The sequence below is a fragment of the Phyllostomus hastatus genome, unplaced genomic scaffold, assembly GCF_019186645.2.
Source record: "Phyllostomus hastatus isolate PE091 unplaced genomic scaffold, TTU_PhHast_1.1 phas_scaffold_345, whole genome shotgun sequence".
Lineage (NCBI taxonomy): Eukaryota > Metazoa > Chordata > Mammalia > Chiroptera > Phyllostomidae > Phyllostomus > Phyllostomus hastatus.
The window spans coordinates 17770550-17789141 of record NW_025334024.1 but is presented as its reverse complement, the minus strand read 5'-3'; the positions used below and the strand labels follow the sequence as shown (position 1 = coordinate 17789141).

Below are 18592 nucleotides of genomic sequence, written 5' to 3'. Positions count from 1 at the left end.
CCCTCCACCGCTCCTCTCTGGCCGTTCTGCCCCAGGCTTCACTGTGTCCGTGGCCACAGCCTCCTAGGACTTTTCCCAGCCCACCCCAGGCTGCGCACAGGCTATTTCTCCCGAAGAACAATGGGAGAAACAGCGGGTCTGAGAAGGGTGAAACTCGAACTGTGGTATCCCGCTACCCCGCACCCCTGTACACATGTCCTATCCAAGCCTGCCCTTTCTGTTTGCTGCGGCTGTGGCCGGGGCTGAGCCCCGCCCCCCACCCCCCGTGGGTTTGCACATGGCCCCCACCTGACCTAGTGCCGAGAGGCGGAGTAGGGTGAGGCGGGCGGCAAACACAGCGCTTTCTGTGGCTTTGACAAGCCCCCCGCGGCCCGGGCCAAGCGGTCAGCCTCTGAGACTGCACTATGCAGGAAGCGCCAGCCACACTGCCCGCAGAGCCGGGCCCCAGCCCCGTGCCCGCCTTCCTCGGCAAGCTATGGGCGCTGGTGGGCGACCCGAGCACCGACCACCTGATCCGCTGGAGCCCGGTGAGGGCTGGGGCCCCTCGACTTCCCCAGTGGTACCCAGCATCCCTCCACGTCACTGAACACCCACTTCCGCCCAACCCCCTCCTGGGACGGGCCGTGGGTCCCTCAGTTCAGCGGTCCGGGGTGGTTCATCTCGGAGGGGGTGTGCGCAATGGAGATGAGGCGACTTCGTTGGGGCCAAGGGAAGAGCAGGAGCCTTCTGGAGAACTAAACCTGAAGGATTTTTTGTGGTGATGTAGTTCCCACGCCACCCCCATCAGGCCGTTCAGAAAACAGAGGCCAGAAAAGAAGGGCTGGGTCTGGTCTTAGCTCCGGGTCACATCGCGGGTCTGGAGCCTGTCCCAGGCTCCAGGCCTGGCCTTTGCATCTCTTTTCTGAGGACAGAGAGCGAGTCTGGGTCGGGCTGGAGGAGGGATTCATTGCGATCCCCCAGGCTAGACCTCAGAATTGCTTCTAGCCTGGCTTCCTCCCGTGTCCCCGTGAGCGACAGGCTGGGTCCCTAGGGCGTGTGAGTGTGCGTGCCAGAGCACGGACCAGGCCGTGGGCTGACGGTGTCGTCCGGTCTCCGCCCGCACGGTGGGTGGGAGGGCTGTGTTCTCGGCAGAGCGGGACCAGTTTCCTCGTAAGTGACCAGAGCCGCTTCGCCAAGGAAGTGCTGCCGCAATACTTCAAGCACAGCAACATGGCGAGCTTTGTTCGGCAACTCAACATGTGTGAGTCCCTAAGGCCGGGGGTGGGTGACTCGGTGCTTGGGGATGGGGAGATTCACGGCTGCACGCCCCACTCCCTAGATGGTTTTCGGAAGGTGGTGAGCATCGAACAGGGCGGCTTACTCAGGCCCGAGCGCGACCACGTCGAGTTCCAGCACCCGAGCTTCTTGCGTGGCCGCGAGCAACTACTGGAGCGCGTGCGGCGCAAGGTGGGGCGGATTGCAGGAACCAGCAAACTCAGGTGCGGGTTTGGGGACGGCTGACCATGTTTTATGTGACTCAGGCCAGACGGTGCCTCCCACGGCAGGTGCCTGCGCTGCGCTGCGACGACGGCCGCTGGCGCCCGGAGGACCTGGGCCGGCTGCTGGGCGAGGTGCAGGCTTTGCGGGGAGCGCAAGAGAGCACGGAGGAGCGGCTGCGCGAGCTCAGGCAGTGCGGGAGTGGCGGGGGCGGGGCGGGGAGGCGGAGGAGGGTAGAGAAGGGGCGAGAGGACACTGTGGTTCTGGGCAGCTCCTTCCTCTCTCGTGCCTTGGCGCCCTGGTCCAGACAAAACGCACCAAGGCGTGGGACTTTGTGGATAGATGATCATGGGGGGGGGGGTCGCAGGTTGGGGCCTGCCATTCAGTGGAGAGTGGCGACTGGGCAACTCGCAGATGCCTCAGCACCCTCCCACACCTTCCCGCAGGCAAAATGAGATACTGTGGAGAGAGGTGGTGACGCTGCGGCAGAGCCACGGGCAGCAGCACCGCGTCATTGGCAAGGTGTTCCTCTCCCCGACCCCACGTCCCTCTCCCACTGCTGAACACCCCCCTCTCCCAGTCCTCTAGCCCATCTGGAACTGCCTGCGAAGGATGCGGGAAGGTCCAAAGGATGACTTAACCCTTCGCTTCCTCTTCAGCTGATCCAGTGTCTCTTTGGGCCGCATCAGACTGGGTCCAGCAGTGCGGGACCTAAGAGAAAGCTGTGAGTGAGAAAGCTAGGACACTCACCTGCCCCTCCCCCACCCAGCACCATCCCTGCCTGAGGCCTGGTACAGGCACCCATTCATCAGGGATCCTCATCACCCCATGGCCATCTCCCCAGAAGCCCCCTTCCAGGACTTTCCCTCTCTCCCCCCAACTTCACCACCAAAATCTCCACTCTTCAATCCCTCAGTCCCAGGGCCTTATCCCCAAATTCCTACCCCAGCAGCCTCTCCCCCCTCACCCCAAAGCATCCCAACATCAGAGGGCCTGGGGCTCAAGCCATACTCCCTTGCCCTCCTCTCCACCCCCAAAGGGCCCCCATCTCCGGGGGGAGCCCTTTCTGCCTTCAGCATGTGACTGATGCCCCGGCAACAGGCCTCAGCTCTGCTGACTCTGCGGCTGGGGCCTGGGAGGGAGGTGGTGCAGCCTGAGGGCCACGGGAGATGAGTCTGCCTGGCCCCCGTCTGTGACCCCGCCCCTCTGCACAGGTCCCTGATGCTGGACGAGGGGCGCTCCTGCCCATCCCCGGCCACACTGGGTGCCTGCCCCCTCTCTGGCGCCCTCTTGCAGGACCCCTACTTTATCCAGTCGGTAAGTTTTGCTTCTCCTCCCTTCCCTAGGGCACGGCTGGGCTTATGGAAAGCCTATTCCTTTTCCCCATTCCCCTCCCCGCAAAAAAAGAGGAGATGGGCCCTGGCTGGTGTGGCTTAGTGGTTGAGCACTGGCCTGTGAATCAAAGGGTCACTGGTTTGATTCCCAGTCAGGGCACATGCCTGGGTTGCAGGCAGGGTCCCTGGTGGGGGGCATGTGAGAGGCAACCACACATTGATGTTTCTCTCTTTATCCCTCCTTTTCCCTCTCTCTAAAAATAAATAATTTATTTTTTTTAAAGAGAGATGGAAGGCAGCCTTACCCCCACTCCCCTCCCCCCACACATCAGACCAGGCTGCCCCACATGGGCTACAAAACTTCCCCCCTAGACTTGGTCCATGTGGGCACTGGTTGGGTTCTGGCTCACTCTGCGGCTGAGGTGAAGGGTTGGGCTTAATCTTCTACTTCTAGCCCCTCCCAGAGACCACCTTGGGCGTCAGCAGTCCTCCCAGGGCCAGGGGCCCCATCATCTCTGACATCCCGGAAGACTCGCCATCCCCTGAAGGGCCCAGGCTTTCTCCCTGCACTGGTGACAGGAGGTAAGAGGGGCAGGCAGGCGCTGTCCTCTGGGGAGTCTGTCAGGGATAGCCTGGCGTCCCAGAGGGCTGTGGGGGTACGGGACAGGTCAGTGTCGGGGTCTGGTTGAAGCTTTTCTCTGGCACAGGGAGAAGGGCCTGGCATTGCTCAAGGAAGAGCCAGCCAGCTCCGGGGGGGAAGGCCAGGCCAGGCTGGCCCTGGCCCCAAACGAGTGTGACTTCTGCATGACAGCCCCCCCACTGCTGCCTGTGGCTGTGGTGCAGGCCATCCTGGAAGGGAAAGGGAGCTTCAGCCCCGAGGGGCCCAGGAATGCCCAACAGCCTGAACCAAGGGGTCCCAGGGAGGTACCTGACAGGTGAGCAGAGAGCCCATTCTTGGCTGTGGTCCACTTTGGCAGTTAGACCAGCACCAACTAGACCCCAAAACTTGCCTGCCCCATGGTGGGGAGGGGGATGTTGGATACTATGATATGACCTGATTTCTCAGCGTTGCTCTAAGGAGGGCCAGCATCAGAGGCCCTGGAGAGTGGAAACGTCTCTGTGGCCGGGCTCAGAAATCTGCATTTTAAACAAGTCCAGTGGGGTGGTTGTAAAGATGGTAAACTACACAACAGTTTAAGAGCCACTGGCATTGACAACTGCAGAGGGAGGGGGCCCAGCTCTACAACTCCAACCTCAGGCCAGAGGCAGGAGGCAGAGGCACTCTCATTAGCCCCTCTGTGTGTGTGTGTGTTGGCGGGGGTCCTGTCCTAGCATTTTCTAGATATTGTCAGATTCATTCGGGTCCTGATGCATCCGGGCTCCTTGGGAACCTGACTGGGGCGGGGAGAGTTGCTGCAGGCCAACAGCAGCCCTCTGTGCACAGGGGGCCTCTGGGCCCGGAGAAGGAGGGGCAGTGCCCAGGGAGTCTCCAGCCTCCGATGCTACTTCGGGCCCCACCTGAAAGTGTGGAGCCTGCAGGACCCCTGGATGTGAGTAAACCTTCCGCAGGGCATGGGGCTTGATGGGGTCCGGCTGTCTGTGCAGCCTGGGAAAGGCACCATTGACCCGGAGTTCCCCCAGGTGCTGGGCCCCAGCCTCCAAGGGCAGGAATGGACCCTGATGGACTTGGACATGGAGCTGTCCCTGGTAAAATGGGGGTGGGGAAGGCAGGGGGTTAGGGGGTGCTGGGACAAGCCCTTTGATCCATGGTTGTTCTCTTTCAGTCAAAGCCCCAGCAGCTCCCTTCCCCAGCTTCTCCATGGGGTTCTCCCATGCAGATGCAGCCCTTGGTTCCACAGAAGAGTGACACTGAGCTGGCAGTCAAGGGGTTAAATTCTCCAGGCCCAGGTAAATGGTCAGGTCACAGTGACTCAGGACCTGGGGGAAGGCCCTGTTTGGCCAGAGCTACCCTGATTAGGGGGCCTGGGCAGCTTGTGTGTTGGGGGACATCTCTTGAATTCAGGCTGCCCTGCAATGAGCTGCTGAAGCCACCCTTCCCTTCACAACTGGGTCAGAGTGGGAAGGTTGAGAATGGATGTTTCATCCTAGCTGATTAGAAGGCAAGGAGGGTGGGCTCTTTTTCCCTGAAGAAAGTGGGATGTTTCTCCCTGCTGAGCACAGCTCCACTCCTCCTAGGGAAGGCCTCGACTCTTGGGGCACCACTCCTGCTGGACGTCCAAGCTGCTTTGGGAGGCTCAGCTCTCAGCCTGCCTGGAGCTTTAACCATTTACAGCACTCCTGAGAGCCGGGCCTCCTCGCTGGGCCCGGGGGCTGACTCCGCCCCCTGACCCCTCTCCGTTCCGAAGCCGGCCTGGCTGAAGGCTGGCCTGCAGCCCTCGCCCTTCTCTGTCTCCTAGCGCCCCCTGGCGGGGGCTGAGCGAAGACCCTGCTACCCCTTTCCACTACCAAGTTATGCACATAAACCGCATTTTTTCCTGTGTCTGGTCTCTTTTCTCTACCGGCCGAAGAGCACAGAAGTCACGGGGGAGAAGGGGCGATTTTGCATTCGTAGAAGCGTTCAGGTCCTAGGGCTTTAATGGGGAACCCCCTGGAGAGTGGAATGCTTGAGGAGCCTGATCCTAGTTCTCCTGCTTAGGCCCGGATCCTCCCGCGGGATCCAGGGCTGGTGCCTGGCCACGGCACCCTCCCGGAAGTGGGGGCTTTGGGGGTCACCCAGCTCCGCAATGAATCTTCTCTGTGGTCCTGGGTAAGCTGGTCCCCTTCTCTGAGCCTTATCAATGGCAGATAAAGAGGGGTCGACGAGAAGATAGGAGTAAAGCGCCTGGAAATTGCCAGGCCCAGAGTGGGCATCGGTACGCGAGCCCGCGGACCACACTGCCTCCTCGCTGACTTACAGTCCTCGCTGGAGTTGGGAGGGATAGCGGACTACGTGGACGAGCCCAGGCAATGCGCGGCCTCGGCTGTCGGCCTTCCCGGGTGAGGAACAGAACTCCCTCTCTCCCCTACCTCCTCCCGGTTCCCGGCAGCCCTGGCTGCCCCGCCCCCTCCCCCGCGGCAGCTGCCGCTCCCATCCACCCCGCCCAGCCCTTTCTGCCTTGTCATCTCCTACCCCGCCACGGCTCGACCGGTGAGTGGGGCCCTCCGAGCGCACCAGACCCGGAGCCCCACCCCGCCTGGCTGGGGGAGGGGGAAAAACTGAGATTGGGCGGAATCTGCGCCCCCACCAGCAGCGCTCCAAGTCCTGCGAGCCCCACCCCTCCGCAGGACTCTAACTCTGGGACGGGCTGAAGGGGCGATCAGGGGAGGCTGCGGTCGCACCTGGGCAAAGGTTCCCGCAGTTTCTCATACCTCTCGCTCCCTAGCAAAAGACTTCGCAGAAGCCAGGTAGGGAGGGGGGCCGAGACCCCCCTCCACGCCTCGAACTGGGAGCTGCCTGGTGCCCCGGGAAGGATCTGGCCCGTGACCCTTGAAGGACTGGCTGGGACATAACTTGGGTACAGTATTGACCTCTGAGTATTGGGTCTTGGAGGGCCCAGACTCGCTGGCGTTTCCGTGCTCACGAGGCCAGCATAAAAATAGCCCGGTTAGGGGTGAGGGAGAACCAGGGGGCCGACCCGTTCTGCCCCCTCACTCTCTGCACCTGTACACAAGTCGGTTCTGTCCCCTCTCCTTGCACCTGTGATTGGAGGACAGCCTTCGGGAGCCTCAGCTGAAGAGGGCACAGGGTCCGCGTGTACACGGTCAGCAGCGCCAGTCCGTGCAGTGCTGGGGCGTGTACCACTCACCGGGGCACGCAGGAGATGAGACAGAGCCAGTCTGCCTAGGGCACCCTCAGGCACTGGCGTGGACAGGGGACATTTATTTGAGTCTTGGAGAATGGGTCCACATCTTGAGAGAAGGGGAAGGGTATTTTCAGGCTTAAGGAACAGCATCTGCTGAGGTTCGGAAATGCCAGGGGCTTGTGAGTTCTCCTGGCACCGAGGGTTGGGGAAAGTACGGGAAGCCCTGGATGCCCAGGAGGTGTGGGAGAGCAGCCAGGCAAGGCAGGATGAATTCTCTCCGATGCGCAGGGAGGAGAGGCGGACGGGCACTTGGGTCTGACATTCTGCTTGGCAGGGGGCCTCTTCATAGCTCGGGTTGGAGCAAGTCAGGTCCTGGGTCCAGCACTTGGTCTTGCCAAGACTGTCTTCTCATGTGCAAGATGGGGACAATCAGTCCTGCCCCAGAGTTGTCAAAAAACGACCGTGCCGTGGGGGTGATGAGAAGGGAGGGAGAGGTATTCAGAGGGACTGCCAGAGGAGATGAGGTGAGGATGGTGTGGTTGGGGGGCTGCTGACGGAGCCTCGAAAGCTGGAGGAGCAGCATGTGCCACAGGTGGGACATGAACGGAGGAGGAGGAGGGGCAAGGGGCGATCCTGGTCTCGATCAGCAACCTGCCTGGGGGGAGAGTCGATGCTTCACTGTGGCCAGGAGGGTGAAATGACCAGGGAGGCATAGCATGATACCAGGCGGCAATAAAGGACCTGGAAGGCAGGAGGGTGTTAGGACCAAAGCTGCTGTCCCAAACCCAGAGCCGGGTAAGGAGGTAGAGGAGAGATCCCAAAGGCAGGACAGGACCAGAAGGGTGCCATGTGGACAAAGCTAAGGCCTGAGGAAAGGGACTCAGAGAGGGTGTGGTCCAGGGCCTGGCCTCTTTGCTGCTTGATGCAGGGGCCTGGCTGCCTGGGTCAGGACATCCAAGAGGGGATGAGCCATTGTCCTTAGAGGTCAATAAATGGGCAGAGCAGGTTAATTCCTGTCTAACACCTGCTGATTGGTTCAGGCAGTCTCTCAAAATGGAAGTCACCATGGAGGAAACAGTAGCAATTCAGCGAGCATTTGAAAATACGTTGTTGGGAGCTGTTTTGAGTCAGGCCCTGGGTACTGCAAGTGGAAGCAAGAGACGGCTGTGAGTCATTCTCAGGGCAGCAGGGAGATGGTTGGTTCTCAGGTCATGCCGGGAGCACTTGGTCAGGGCTAGGACTAAGGAGAATTCAGGTAACCCTGGTCAGGCATTAGGGGACCAGGACGGCCTCAAGACCACTCAGGGGTTGCAACATGGAGGTGGCACTGGTGAGGGATGCAGCAGTGGGTCCTGTCCTGGAAAGATGTATCTCGGGTCAGGATAAGGGGTGTGGTCACTCCCCGTGGGTGTGAGCAGCAGGGAAGCGTCTCCGAGCTTCGTGCTCTGGCTTTGGAGGGGATTCAGGGCTCTGCAGGGTCTAAGCGGGAGGCGAAAGCCTGGACCCCGAAAGTAGTGAGGGTGACAGAGAAGTATTCAGCAGACAGACTGGAAAGGACCGGACTGCAAGCCGGGCGTGGGGTCTTTGCCTGTTAAGGCAGGAAGCAGGTTTGGGAAAGAAAAGTTAGTTTGGATAAACTGGGTCTGAACAATCGCAGAATCTGCAGGCAGCTAGGATTCAGGATGGGGCCTAGCTGGGGAAAGGGGTCAGGGAGTAGATAAGGGCCCTGAGAGAGCAGAGGAGAGGAGAGGGGAGGAGAGGGGAGAAGGGCCGCAGCTGGTGTTTAGGGCACCAAGCAGAAGCCTGAGGAGGAGGAGACAGGACAGAACCGATGGGAGAGGCGGGAGTAGAGTCCGGTGCTGCGGAGCTGTCCTGCCCCCGGGGTTGAGGTGAACTTAGACCCCAGCCACGGGTGTTCACTGGAGCCCTGGGAGAGAGGCCCCAGCCCCCAGTACCTGTGTCCCCCTCCCCCAGGCACCCCCCACAATGGGAAACGCGCAGGAGAGACCGTCGGAAACTATCGACCGGGAGCGGAAACGCCTGGTAGAGACGCTGCAGGCAGACTCTGGGCTGCTGCTGGATGCGCTACTGGCACGGGGCGTGCTCACCGGGCCCGAGTACGAGGCGTTGGATGCGCTGCCGGATGCCGAGCGCAGGGTGCGCCGCTTGCTGCTGGTGGTGCAGAGCAAGGGCGAGGCCGCCTGCCAGGAGCTGCTGCTCTGCGCCCAGCGCACTGCGCGCGCACCCGACCCTGCCTGGGACTGGCAGCACGTGGGCACTGGTGAGCGCGGACCGGACGGAGCCTAGGTCAGAGTAGGGGGCGTGATGGGGGCGGAGTTCTAGCCTCCCCTGGAGGTTGGAGTGTGCAGAGGAAACGGCAAAAGGGTTATTTGAGCTTGAGACACTCCCACCCCCTCCCCAGGATACCGGGAACGCAGCTACGATCCTCCGTGCCCAGGTCACTGGACACCTGAGGCAGCAGGCTCAGGGACCCTATGCCCTGGGCTGCCCAGAGCTTCACACTGCGATGAGGCCGGGGGTCCAGAGAGCTCTGAGGCAGTGCAATCCGGAACCCCCGAGGAGCCCCAGACAGACCTAGAAGCTGAGGCTTCTGAAGGGGCAGAGCCGGAGTTGGAACTGCAAGTGGATCCGGAACCAGAGGCGGAACCAGAGACTGAACCAGAGCCCGAGCCCGAACCGGAGGTGGACCCGGATCCAGAGCCGGAGCCCGAGCCGGACTACGAGGGAGGAGATGAGTCTGAAGGTGGCCGGCTGCCCAAACCTGGTGACAGGTTGGTGGGAGGTTGTGGCCCAGAAGGCAGAGGGCAAGCCCCAGCTGACCACCCACTTTCCCCCTCCATCTCTAGATTCCTGAAGGCCAGAGCGCTGACAGGCCACGTGCCATGAAGGCTGAACAGGACCTGGGACCCTGCCAGGGCGGAGCTGGATCACCACCAAGGCTCCACCTGGCCGGTATTCACTGGAAGTGAATGAACTTTGGAGGGTCGGCCTGGGTTCTCTGTGACTCTGGCTCTTGGCCCAGAAATAAAGGTGACCTGGGCAGCCCTGTGCCCCATCACCCAGCCCCGTTTTGTCAACAGCTCCAGCTGCAGCCCTGGAGATCCAAGACCCAGGCACCCAGTGCCATAGGGTCTGACTCAGGCCCTTTTATCTTCCTAAACCATTTGAGGGCATGTGTTGTCACCAGCGCTATTCCCCGGGAGCCCCTGGGCTGGCGCAGAAAGCCAGGGAAGGGGAATCTCTTTCCGCTTAGGGGAGGCCAGAGCTGACAGCCTTGGGGAATGAAGCCAGGAGAGAGGAAGAAGAAAGGATCTCGGATAGATAAAGACCACACACCTTATTGTAATGGTTTTAATCGTCTGGCTTCTCGTGGGACCAGGAGCCCAGTGAGGGCTTGCCCAGTAACGGGCACACAGACGGCGATCTGTGCGTATTCACTAACTAGATGAATAAGGACTTTCCGGCTGCATTTCCGAATTTTATAGATGGGAAAACTAAGGCCAAGGGTGGGAGTGGGACTGGGTCAACCTCGCACAGCTGAGTCGGAGGTGGAGCTGGAAGCGACAACCATCTCTGTACCTCTCCCAGTCCAGAAGAGCTCAGGACTTGGGACAACCAGGGCCCCGCCCCTCAGGCTGGATCGTGGCTGCTGCCAGGCTGTGGCAGCCTCTGTCAGACCTGCTGTGAGGGTGTGGGCAAACACGGGGACAGCAGAGGTCCCCGGAGGGGGTCGGGGGAGGCAGGGTCAGAGGAGCTCCACTCAGGGCTCAACTCACAAGGCCAAGGAGTGTGTGTGAGAGTGTGTGTGAGTGTGTGTGTGTGTGTGTGAGAGAGAGAGAGAGAGAGAGAGAGGGAGATGCAGCCGGAGCTAGGAGCATGGGCGCCTTCCAAAGGACCCCTGTTCCCTCCCCTGAAACTTCGGACACTACTGCCTCCCGGCCTCAGGAAGTACAGCATTTAAACAGGGAATAAATACTTGAGCAGCGGGACAGGCAAAATCCTGGAAAGCACATCCCAGCCCAGCTGGGTTTCTAACTAACTGTCAGGACCCTCGCCCCTTGAGCATGGGTGAAAGCAAGGACCCCAGGCTCAGGTGATGGCCTGAGGAGAAGGGAGACGCCCACCAGGACCCAGTGAGAGGTAGACAGCATAGAAGCTGAAGGAGCACCGAGGGGCCAGGTGGGGGGAGGGAGGCTGGAGTGTGCAGACGCCCAGAGCCATCTCATGCAAGAACAAGTTTCTGCTCCCGAGCCACCCCACCCGCCAATCCCATCTGCCAATCCCATCCGTGCTCAACTTCTCTGCTGCCCCCAGGCTTCCCCTCCGCTCCACAGACAGAGGCTCCTAGGAGGGCAGACGGAGTTCGTCCAACGTGCTGGTCTCCAGGTCCCAGGGAGGCCAGCAAGGGACATAAACCCACTGGTGTTGCCGCTCCTCCCTCCTGAGATGCTCTGCCCTCCCAGCTTCCCCAAGAAACACCCAGGCCGTGGAAGCACAGAGCAGCCATCTTTGTGTTCGGGGGGATGACTCGGAACCCTCACCCGAGGTCAGTCAGGCAGCAGGCGGCCCAGCTCTGCCTCGTCCAGCCGGTTGGTGGCCATAATGTGCTCCAGCTGCTGCCGGTAGCGCGCCAGGTCCTGCATGAAGTGCGGCACCCGCGTATTGTCCAGTACCCCATGGGGACGCAGGTGGTCTACATCTTCATAGGACACCTGCAGGGGGGAAGCTGGGCCTGAGGGGCAGGCAGGGGCCCTGGCTTTCACACGGCTGACCCCAGCTCTCTACCGGTCACCACTCAGCGCCCTGTGCTCCTGGCACTTCCCCCTCCCCCTCCTGACCCACTCCCACTGTTGTGAGCCCTGAGGCTCAGTCCTGGCTGTTTGCTCTTTCTCTCAACGCCTTCTTTTATCAGTTGTGCCCTACCTGTCTCCAGCCCGGCTCCCCCACATCCAAACCTGGGTATCCAATCGCCTTCTGAACACCTGCTCCCGGATAGCTCGCAGGCACCTCGGACTCCCCGTGTCCGGCACCGAGCTCCTGGGTGTCAGACTGTGCCAGCCACTCTCCCAACTGTTCTCCAGGCCAGATTCCAGGGAGAGCACCGGAATCTGTCACCCTCCTGCCCAAGGCGGCCACTGAACTCGAGGGATTCCACTCTCCGACGAGCGCTCCAGCCTACCCCTCCTTCTCAAACCCCATGGCCACTGCTCAGATAGGCCGCACTACCACCAGCTCTGCGGGAGTGGTTAGACAGACCTCCTCCTGCCCTGGCCGGTGCGGCTCAGTGGACTGAGCACCGGCCAGCAAACAAAAGGTGGCGGGCTCAAGTCTCATCCAGGGCACATGCCTGGGTTGTGGGCCAGGGCCGCAGTTGGCGGTGTGGGAGAGGCAGTGGATCGATGTGTCTCTCCTTCTCTTTCTCCCTCCCTTTCCCTCTCTCTAAACATAAATAAATAAATATTTGTTTAAAAGGCCTCCTCCTCTTCTCCCTGCACTCCCTTCCCTAGGCCTCTCTCCCCCGATCCAGAGGGCGCCTCCTAAAGGAAACCTCTGTGCCACTCCTCTGCTTCAGGCTCCTCTGATTCCCCATTGCTTCGGACGTTTACCTCTCCCAGCCTGGCACAGGTACCCGGTGCCAAGGACTTGGCCCCTGGCCATCTTCCAGCCTCCGTCTCTAAGCCGCCCTGACCGCTCCTTTGGTCTGGAACGATCAGCTCCTTTGAGATGCAGTACCTTGCACACGCGCATGCGCAGGCTGGGTCCAGCACCTGCCCGCCTTCCACTTCACCTGTGCTCACCTCCCCCCGCCAGAGGCGCCTGGCACCCTGCAGCCTCAGGGAATACTGCAAGGAAGAGAAGAGCTGGCTGGGACCTCTGAAGGCCGTGGCCACTCACCTTGCCCAGCGAGGTAAGCAGCGGGAAATCAATGGTCTGGCGGTGCCGCAGAATGCGCACGATGCCATCCAGATACACCTGGTCCTTGCTGAAGCAGCCTGTGGGCACAGGAGGGCCGTGAGCCCCTACACCCGAAGCCACCCTTGCCCCTGCCCCAGTTCAGGGTACTTCTCACGCAGGTACCCACCCGGCAGCGAGGTGTCAGTCTGACCCCGCTTGGCGCGCACGCAGTACTCCCAGCGCACGTCGGCGTCCTGCACGTAGCGCGCCAGGTCCTGGAAGAGCTGGCGGAAAGACATTTGCGCCGCTCGGTAGATGGTGTAGTAGAGCAGTGCTGCGCGCCACAGGAAGGGCTGCTTGCGGAACAGCACGCTGTGCAGGCTGGCCAGGCCCTCCTCGGTGGGATTCGCCGGCCGCAGCCCATACTGCAGCCGGCCCTCGGCGCTGTGCCAGGGCTGCCGCGCATTGTTCACGCCTCGCAGGTAGTGGGTGCCTGTGGGAGGACCAGGGAGGCAGTGATGGGTGGGTCATCCGGGGGCCAGACCTGTAACCCATACTCACGCATGTATCCTCGTGCCCCTAAACTCCGGCTCTCACATAAGCTTTCCCCGCCACCCCTACCCCAACCTCAAGTGAGCCTGCACTCAAGGACCCAAAGAGCCTCACACACAAGAATCCCCCCCCTCACCCATCCAGGGCTAAACACACACACACACACACACACACACACCCCTCCCAGACTCACACTGCTCCCCAGCCCCCTGGAGAAGAGCAGAAACTCACACCACCCCACCTCCATACCTTGCAGGCCCACATCATTTTGACAGTCACGCCTATGACCCTAGCAACAAACCACCTTTGCCCAGAGCAACAGGATCCTTGATGAGGAGGGCCAGACAGAAAAGAATAGTAACAACGTGCTCTCCTTTCCGGCCTGACCTATCCCCTCCTATCCCCAGCTCCGGGTGTCCTCAGCCAATTCCATTCCTGCCCTGGAGGACCTGCATGTTGGCTGGGCTAGTGGGACCCTCAGGGTTCTCCCTCCGGCCTGTCCAGGCCTCAGCACCCTGTCCCAACCGTCAAGGGAAATCAGAGAGGAAGTGGAGGGAGGAAAAGACCCCGAAGAGGAGTGAGAGATGAGGGTGAGCCCAGAGAGCGGGCGGGCATGTTGGGGCTACCTCTGTGAGCCAGAGGGAGCGGGGGACTGGTCATGAAGGGAAAGGGCCGGTCCTCGGAGGGAAGTGGGAGAGAGGGGTGGGGTTACTGGGGCCCCTCACTGTCCCCTCACATCCCAGCCCCCTCGCACCCCTACCCACCCGCCCACCTCCCTACACCCTGACCTATCTCGTGCCGCAGCATGCCCTCCAGCCAATACTGACGGGCTCCGGTCAGGTTGATGGCCAGCGTCGGTCGGCTGTTCTCCACCATCATCACTGCCTGGGACAGCAGGTCTTCACTCAGCTGCACCACCACCTGCGGCAGGAGCAGTGCCCTGAGCCGTGGCCACCAGCCCTGGGGCCTGTGTGCAGGTGTACCCTCTAATGATGCCGCAGGGCACCCAGGCCGAACCCTTGGCCAGGATTCCCACCCTTCACCATCTCGGCTCAGAGCCAGCTCCCACCTTACTAGGGCAGGGACAGGGCTGGCCAGGGGTCACTAGCTGGCCAGGTGTGGGGCTGGGCCTGGCACCACCCACTGGGCAGCCCAGTCTGGGTCATGGAGAACAGAGTCCTCGCAGGCAGGGCCAGCTCACCTCCCCAACGCAGCCCTCCTTCTGCATGTATTTGCGCACGACGGACCAGATCTGGCACTTGGTCAGCAGCTGGCCCCCAGTCACAGCCTCAAAGTGTTCATAGGTACCGAACTTCTCCAGGACAGCCTCAATGATGCCGACTGCCTGCACACAGGGCCGCGGCGGTTGGTCAGGCCGGGCTTCTCGGGTGGCCGGGGCCAGGGAGAGATGGGTGGGCTGGACTGACCTGATGGATGAACTGGCCTGAGGCCTCACAGTACTTCTCCAGCACAGCCGTGGGCATGGGCTCCTGGTATTCGAACTGCGGGTTGTAGGTGTAATGGGACTGGAAGAACTTGTCCCGCTCACGGTCCATGTTGGTTGGCCGCAGGGCCACCAACATGCAGGGGCTCCTGCCGGCACCGTTGCCTCCATCCTTTCGAGTCTTAGCAATGTGAGGCAGGGAGGCCGCAGACTTCAGGGTGCCCCCACCTGGATCCCGTCCTCGTCCAGGTGGGGCCCGACCCTGGGTGCCACCCCTGCACCGGCCGGTGCTGTTTACGGTGTAGGTGCTCTCACTGCGGCGCATGTGGCCACGGTGACCCAAGTGCAGCTCTGAGAAGGACTGCAGCTCAGGCCGGGGCTGCAGGGCTGAGACGGACAGCGCCAGGGGCAAGGCCAGGGACTGAGGCCAGGGGTACAGTGGTGATGTCCCATCTCGGTCTGAGGGCTTCAGTCTATGGCCCAAGGGTGAGCGACTGGCTGGTGGGCTGGGGGGTGGCTGCTCATACACCTGAGCCCCTGAGTCCAGCACCATTCTGTTCTGGGGGTCACATCCAGCAGGGCCACTGCAACTCCCCACACTGTCGACTTCTGGGGATACAGAAGGGTACAGGGAGGCCAGCATGAGTGGTGTGGCCCGAGGACCAGCAGGGTCCCCAGGGGTCTGGGTAGTTGCCCCTTCAACCCACCCACCCCAGTGTCCATTCCCTCAGCAAGCTGGGCTGGGAGAAATCAGGAGGAAGAGTCTTATACCCTCTCCTAGATGGTGGTTCCTGGAACACCCTTAGCCTGTGAGCTCCAGGCATCAGGCCTGGGCCCTACTCATTATTTTAATCCCTGTGCTCAGCACCCACCTAGGCCAGAAGCTGGTATAATGTAGCCTCAGCTGCCAGATGGATGGGTGAGGGGGCCTCACTACCTTCTCCCTGCCTTCCACCTCTGGTATTTTTTCAGCTCCACCCCTCCCCTCCCCCAGCCCCACCCACCTCTCTAGCCCATGTGGCCCCAGTAAGTTGGAGTGCCTGCATACTCCTTGCTTATGCTAGTCCCTCCACTGGGAATGCTCTCTGTCCACTGGGCCATCTGTTCAAACCCAATTTAGAATCAGATTTTGGGGATCAGAGGGAAACTTTAGCAAATCCGAGCCAACCTCTGGTCTGTCCCCTATCAGAGGCATCTTCCTAGTTGTCATCCAAGGCTGGTGCTGGGGCACTCACCCCTCACTCTGAGCCAGGGCTCAGTCCAATGCCGTCTTTCTCCAGACAGTGACTGAAAGCTCCAGCCTCCAAACTCCCTCGCCTGCTCAGGGACACAATTTCAGTGTTTCTCCCCTCTTCTCCATCTCCTACATCACCAATATCTCCCTCTCTGCTGGATCCATGCCATCAGAATACACACATTCTGCTATTTCTCCATCTTCAAACCAAACCAAACCCAACCCTCACTTGACCCCAACCCCTCCGGCACCAGCACGGCTCCCGCTAGCTGCCCCTCACCGCAGTGCAACACGTTAAGAGTCATCTACACTCAGCCTCCATTTCTGTCTTTCCTGTTCCCTCTTAAATTTCACTCCAATTAGGCTCCCCCGCCTCCCGCAATTTCTATTGAAACCAATCTGACCAAGGTCATTGATGATCTTCACATTGATTAGCAGCACTTGACATAGTTCTCCACTTGGCTCCCCCAGTCCACCTCACTGGCTGTTTGTTCTCGATCTTCCTTGCTGGTCATCCCTGTCTTCCTAACCTCTTACCACTGTAATGCATTTGGAAACTTCTTTCTATTTGTGCTCACTCCCTAGGGAATCTCATCCACTCTCCTGGGTTTAAAATCATCAGCCCAGACTTCCATAAACTTCCGACCAGTGTTGCCAGTTCTCGATTCAACATCTTTACTGGAATGTATAAAAGGCATCTCCAACTGAACACACCCCCTGTCTGAAATGGCTGCCCTCTGACCACATGTAACTGCAGGGGTCACTCTCTCACATGCTTTGGATTTCTGCACAAATACGTTATTAGAAAAGCCTCCCCGCCCCGCCCCCCCCACCCCCAGCCATGACTGGGTAGCTCAGTTGGCTTGAGCGTAGTCCTGTCACAGCAAGGTTGCGCGCGCATTAGAGCTCCGGTCAGGACACATAGTGGAACAACAAACAGATGTTTTGTTTCATTTTGTTTCTTTCTCTCTCAGAACCAATTGAAACGGAAAAGAAAAGCTTCCCTAAAACACACCCCATCAAAGAGTAGACATCCTCTCCCTACTCCACCACAATTCCTCATCCCCTTCTTCACTTTATTGTTCTCTGTAGCAGATATCAGTATTTGAATTAAGCATATTTAATTGTTATCCATTTTCTCCTTTCGAGTGCTCATAGCGTGTCCCCTGGGCCCAGAACAGTACCCAGAACAGCTGCTCAGTAAATAACTGAACCCAAAGGACCTTCTTTTCATAACTGGACTCATTCCTTTCTTGTACTTTATTTCCCCATCTGGATCCGGTCCCCTCCCCCCACCCCACACACACACATTCCTTTCACCCTGCCTAGAGTCCAGCTGCTTGAAAAGATTTCAGGCCTCAGGCTACACTCCCCTCAAGTAACTGAACACTCTCCTGGATGCCTCACTGGTCTCCTCCCCTCTACCTGGACCAGTTCCCCTTCATCTTTCCTTCCACCTACCTCTTTGCAATTATCAAAATACGTCTGTTTCTTTTATGTCTCAGGTCCTTCTGCCAAGAATGCTTGCCCAATATCTCCCTTAAGCAAACTTCTACCCATTTTTCAGGGCTCAGTTTAGGCCTCACCTCCTCCGGGAAGCCTTCCAGGCGTCTTAGAGGCTCCTAGTGCCTAGGCGGCCTCTTTACCGCCCCAGGCTGTCACTGTCGTTGCGTAGGTCCGTGTGCCCTTACCATCTCTTGAACTCCCAAAAAGGTGGGACGGGTCTGATTTACCCCCATGCCCCAAGCACCCAGCACTAGATGCAGAATGAATGAAAGATGGCTGGGGGAGGAACCCAGGCTGAAGGCGGAGTCTGGTGACAAATAAGAGGGTGTGGCCTGCGCCAATAGGAAACTCTGGGAGAGGATAACGTGGAAGAACAACCAATAGGGATGGAGATTCGAGGAGGGGCGTAACATGCAGCCAATAAACGGTGGGGGACGGGGCAAATAGCGTGCTCAATGGAGGGCGGGGCCAGAGGACAATAGAGAGGGGATTCCTGGATAAGTGAGGTGGGGTTCGCATCGCGCACCTTCTCAGCCCCTCCGGGTAAAAGGGTTCCATCCTGGTGCCTCACCCCGACCTGTTCGCAGTTCTTTTCGTCTCCGCCATTCCGCTCCGAAACAACAATCGCCGGCAGACCCGCCCTCGGGAGTTGACGCCGGGGACGCCACACTCGCGTGCGCGCACGCTCACGGGAAAGCGCGCGACCTCGCGTCAAGCTCCGCGTTGGAGGGTGCAGGAGAACACAGCTGAGGGGTGGGGCCTGTCAGGTCAGAGGGGGAGGAGCCCTCCAACTGGTCAGGTCTCTGGGCATTCCCTGGACAGGGCATTGTCTTTTAAAAAAATATATATATTTTATGTATTTATTTATTTTTAGAGAGAGGGGAAGGGAGGAAGAAAGGGAGAGAACATCAATGTGTGGTTGCCTCTCCCGCGCCCCCTACTGGAGACCTGGCTCGTAACCCAGACACGTGACCTGACTGGGAATTGAACCAACGATCCTTTGGTTCGCAGGCGGGCCCTCAATCCACTGATCTGGGCGGCCGGCATTGCCTTGAGTCCGCTCCCTCCACCAGGGCCGGGCAGGTTTCAAGGTTTCAGGTAGTAAGTACCTGGCCCTGCGAGGCAGGGCCAGGGAGACACGAGATCACTGCCTCAGCGCCCATACGTGGGGATGTAGTCCGTGCGGAACTACACGGTGGTGGAAGCCCAGATACTTGGGAACTGATGCCGGGATAGGTGGTGTGCAGCCAGTATTTCAGGACTACAGACCGGACGCCTTAGGCGTCTCCCTATCTGTACACCCTCTAACGTTCGCAGACACTTTTAT

The 18592-nt window shown here is 59.9% G+C and overlaps 3 protein-coding genes across 9 annotated transcripts; 2 read left to right on the top strand and 1 right to left on the bottom strand.

Annotated features, from left to right (window-relative positions):
• The first annotated feature begins 344 nt into the window (after nt 1-344).
• Nucleotides 345-5291, top strand: HSF4 (heat shock transcription factor 4). Of its 3 annotated transcripts, none has more exons than XM_045818869.1 (13): nt 345-527; nt 1132-1240; nt 1319-1446; nt 1545-1669; nt 1923-1998; nt 2136-2200; nt 2691-2793; nt 3265-3392; nt 3518-3745; nt 4255-4360; nt 4452-4517; nt 4649-4718; nt 5007-5291. In XM_045818869.1, exons 1-13 carry the CDS (start codon nt 405-407, stop codon nt 5156-5158), a joined length of 1479 nt encoding a protein of 492 aa, XP_045674825.1. In that variant the 5' UTR covers nt 345-404; the 3' UTR covers nt 5159-5291. The 3 variants fall into 3 exon arrangements, with proteins under 3 accessions (XP_045674825.1, XP_045674824.1, XP_045674826.1); XM_045818868.1 differs by having other exon boundaries at nt 4595-4718; XM_045818870.1 differs by lacking the exon at nt 3518-3745.
• A 623-nt stretch (nt 5292-5914) lies between these two features.
• Nucleotides 5915-9692, top strand: NOL3 (nucleolar protein 3). 3 transcript variants are annotated; one of them, XM_045819122.1, is made up of 5 exons: nt 5915-5958; nt 6194-6325; nt 8588-8894; nt 9036-9377; nt 9481-9692. In XM_045819122.1, exons 3-5 carry the CDS (start codon nt 8600-8602, stop codon nt 9486-9488), a joined length of 645 nt encoding a protein of 214 aa, XP_045675078.1. In that variant the 5' UTR covers nt 5915-5958; nt 6194-6325; nt 8588-8599; the 3' UTR covers nt 9489-9692. The 3 variants fall into 3 exon arrangements, with proteins under 3 accessions (XP_045675078.1, XP_045675079.1, XP_045675076.1); XM_045819123.1 differs by lacking the exon at nt 6194-6325 and having other exon boundaries at nt 5919-5958; XM_045819120.1 differs by lacking the exon at nt 5915-5958 and having other exon boundaries at nt 5965-6325.
• Nucleotides 9693-9835: 143 nt separating this feature from the next.
• On the bottom strand, nt 9836-17928 carry KIAA0895L (KIAA0895 like). 3 transcript variants are annotated; one of them, XM_045819117.1, is made up of 7 exons: nt 17792-17928; nt 14509-15134; nt 14283-14426; nt 13870-14002; nt 12717-13022; nt 12530-12627; nt 9836-11346 (listed from the first exon to the last, which is right to left on the bottom strand). In XM_045819117.1, the coding sequence occupies exons 2-7, from the start codon at nt 15076-15078 to the stop codon at nt 11182-11184; spliced, it is 1416 nt and encodes a 471-aa protein (XP_045675073.1). In that variant the 5' UTR covers nt 15079-15134; nt 17792-17928; the 3' UTR covers nt 9836-11181. The 3 variants fall into 3 exon arrangements, with proteins under 3 accessions (XP_045675073.1, XP_045675075.1, XP_045675074.1); XM_045819119.1 differs by having other exon boundaries at nt 13909-14002; XM_045819118.1 differs by lacking the exon at nt 17792-17928 and adding an exon at nt 17346-17435.
• Nucleotides 17929-18592: the final 664 nt, after the last annotated feature.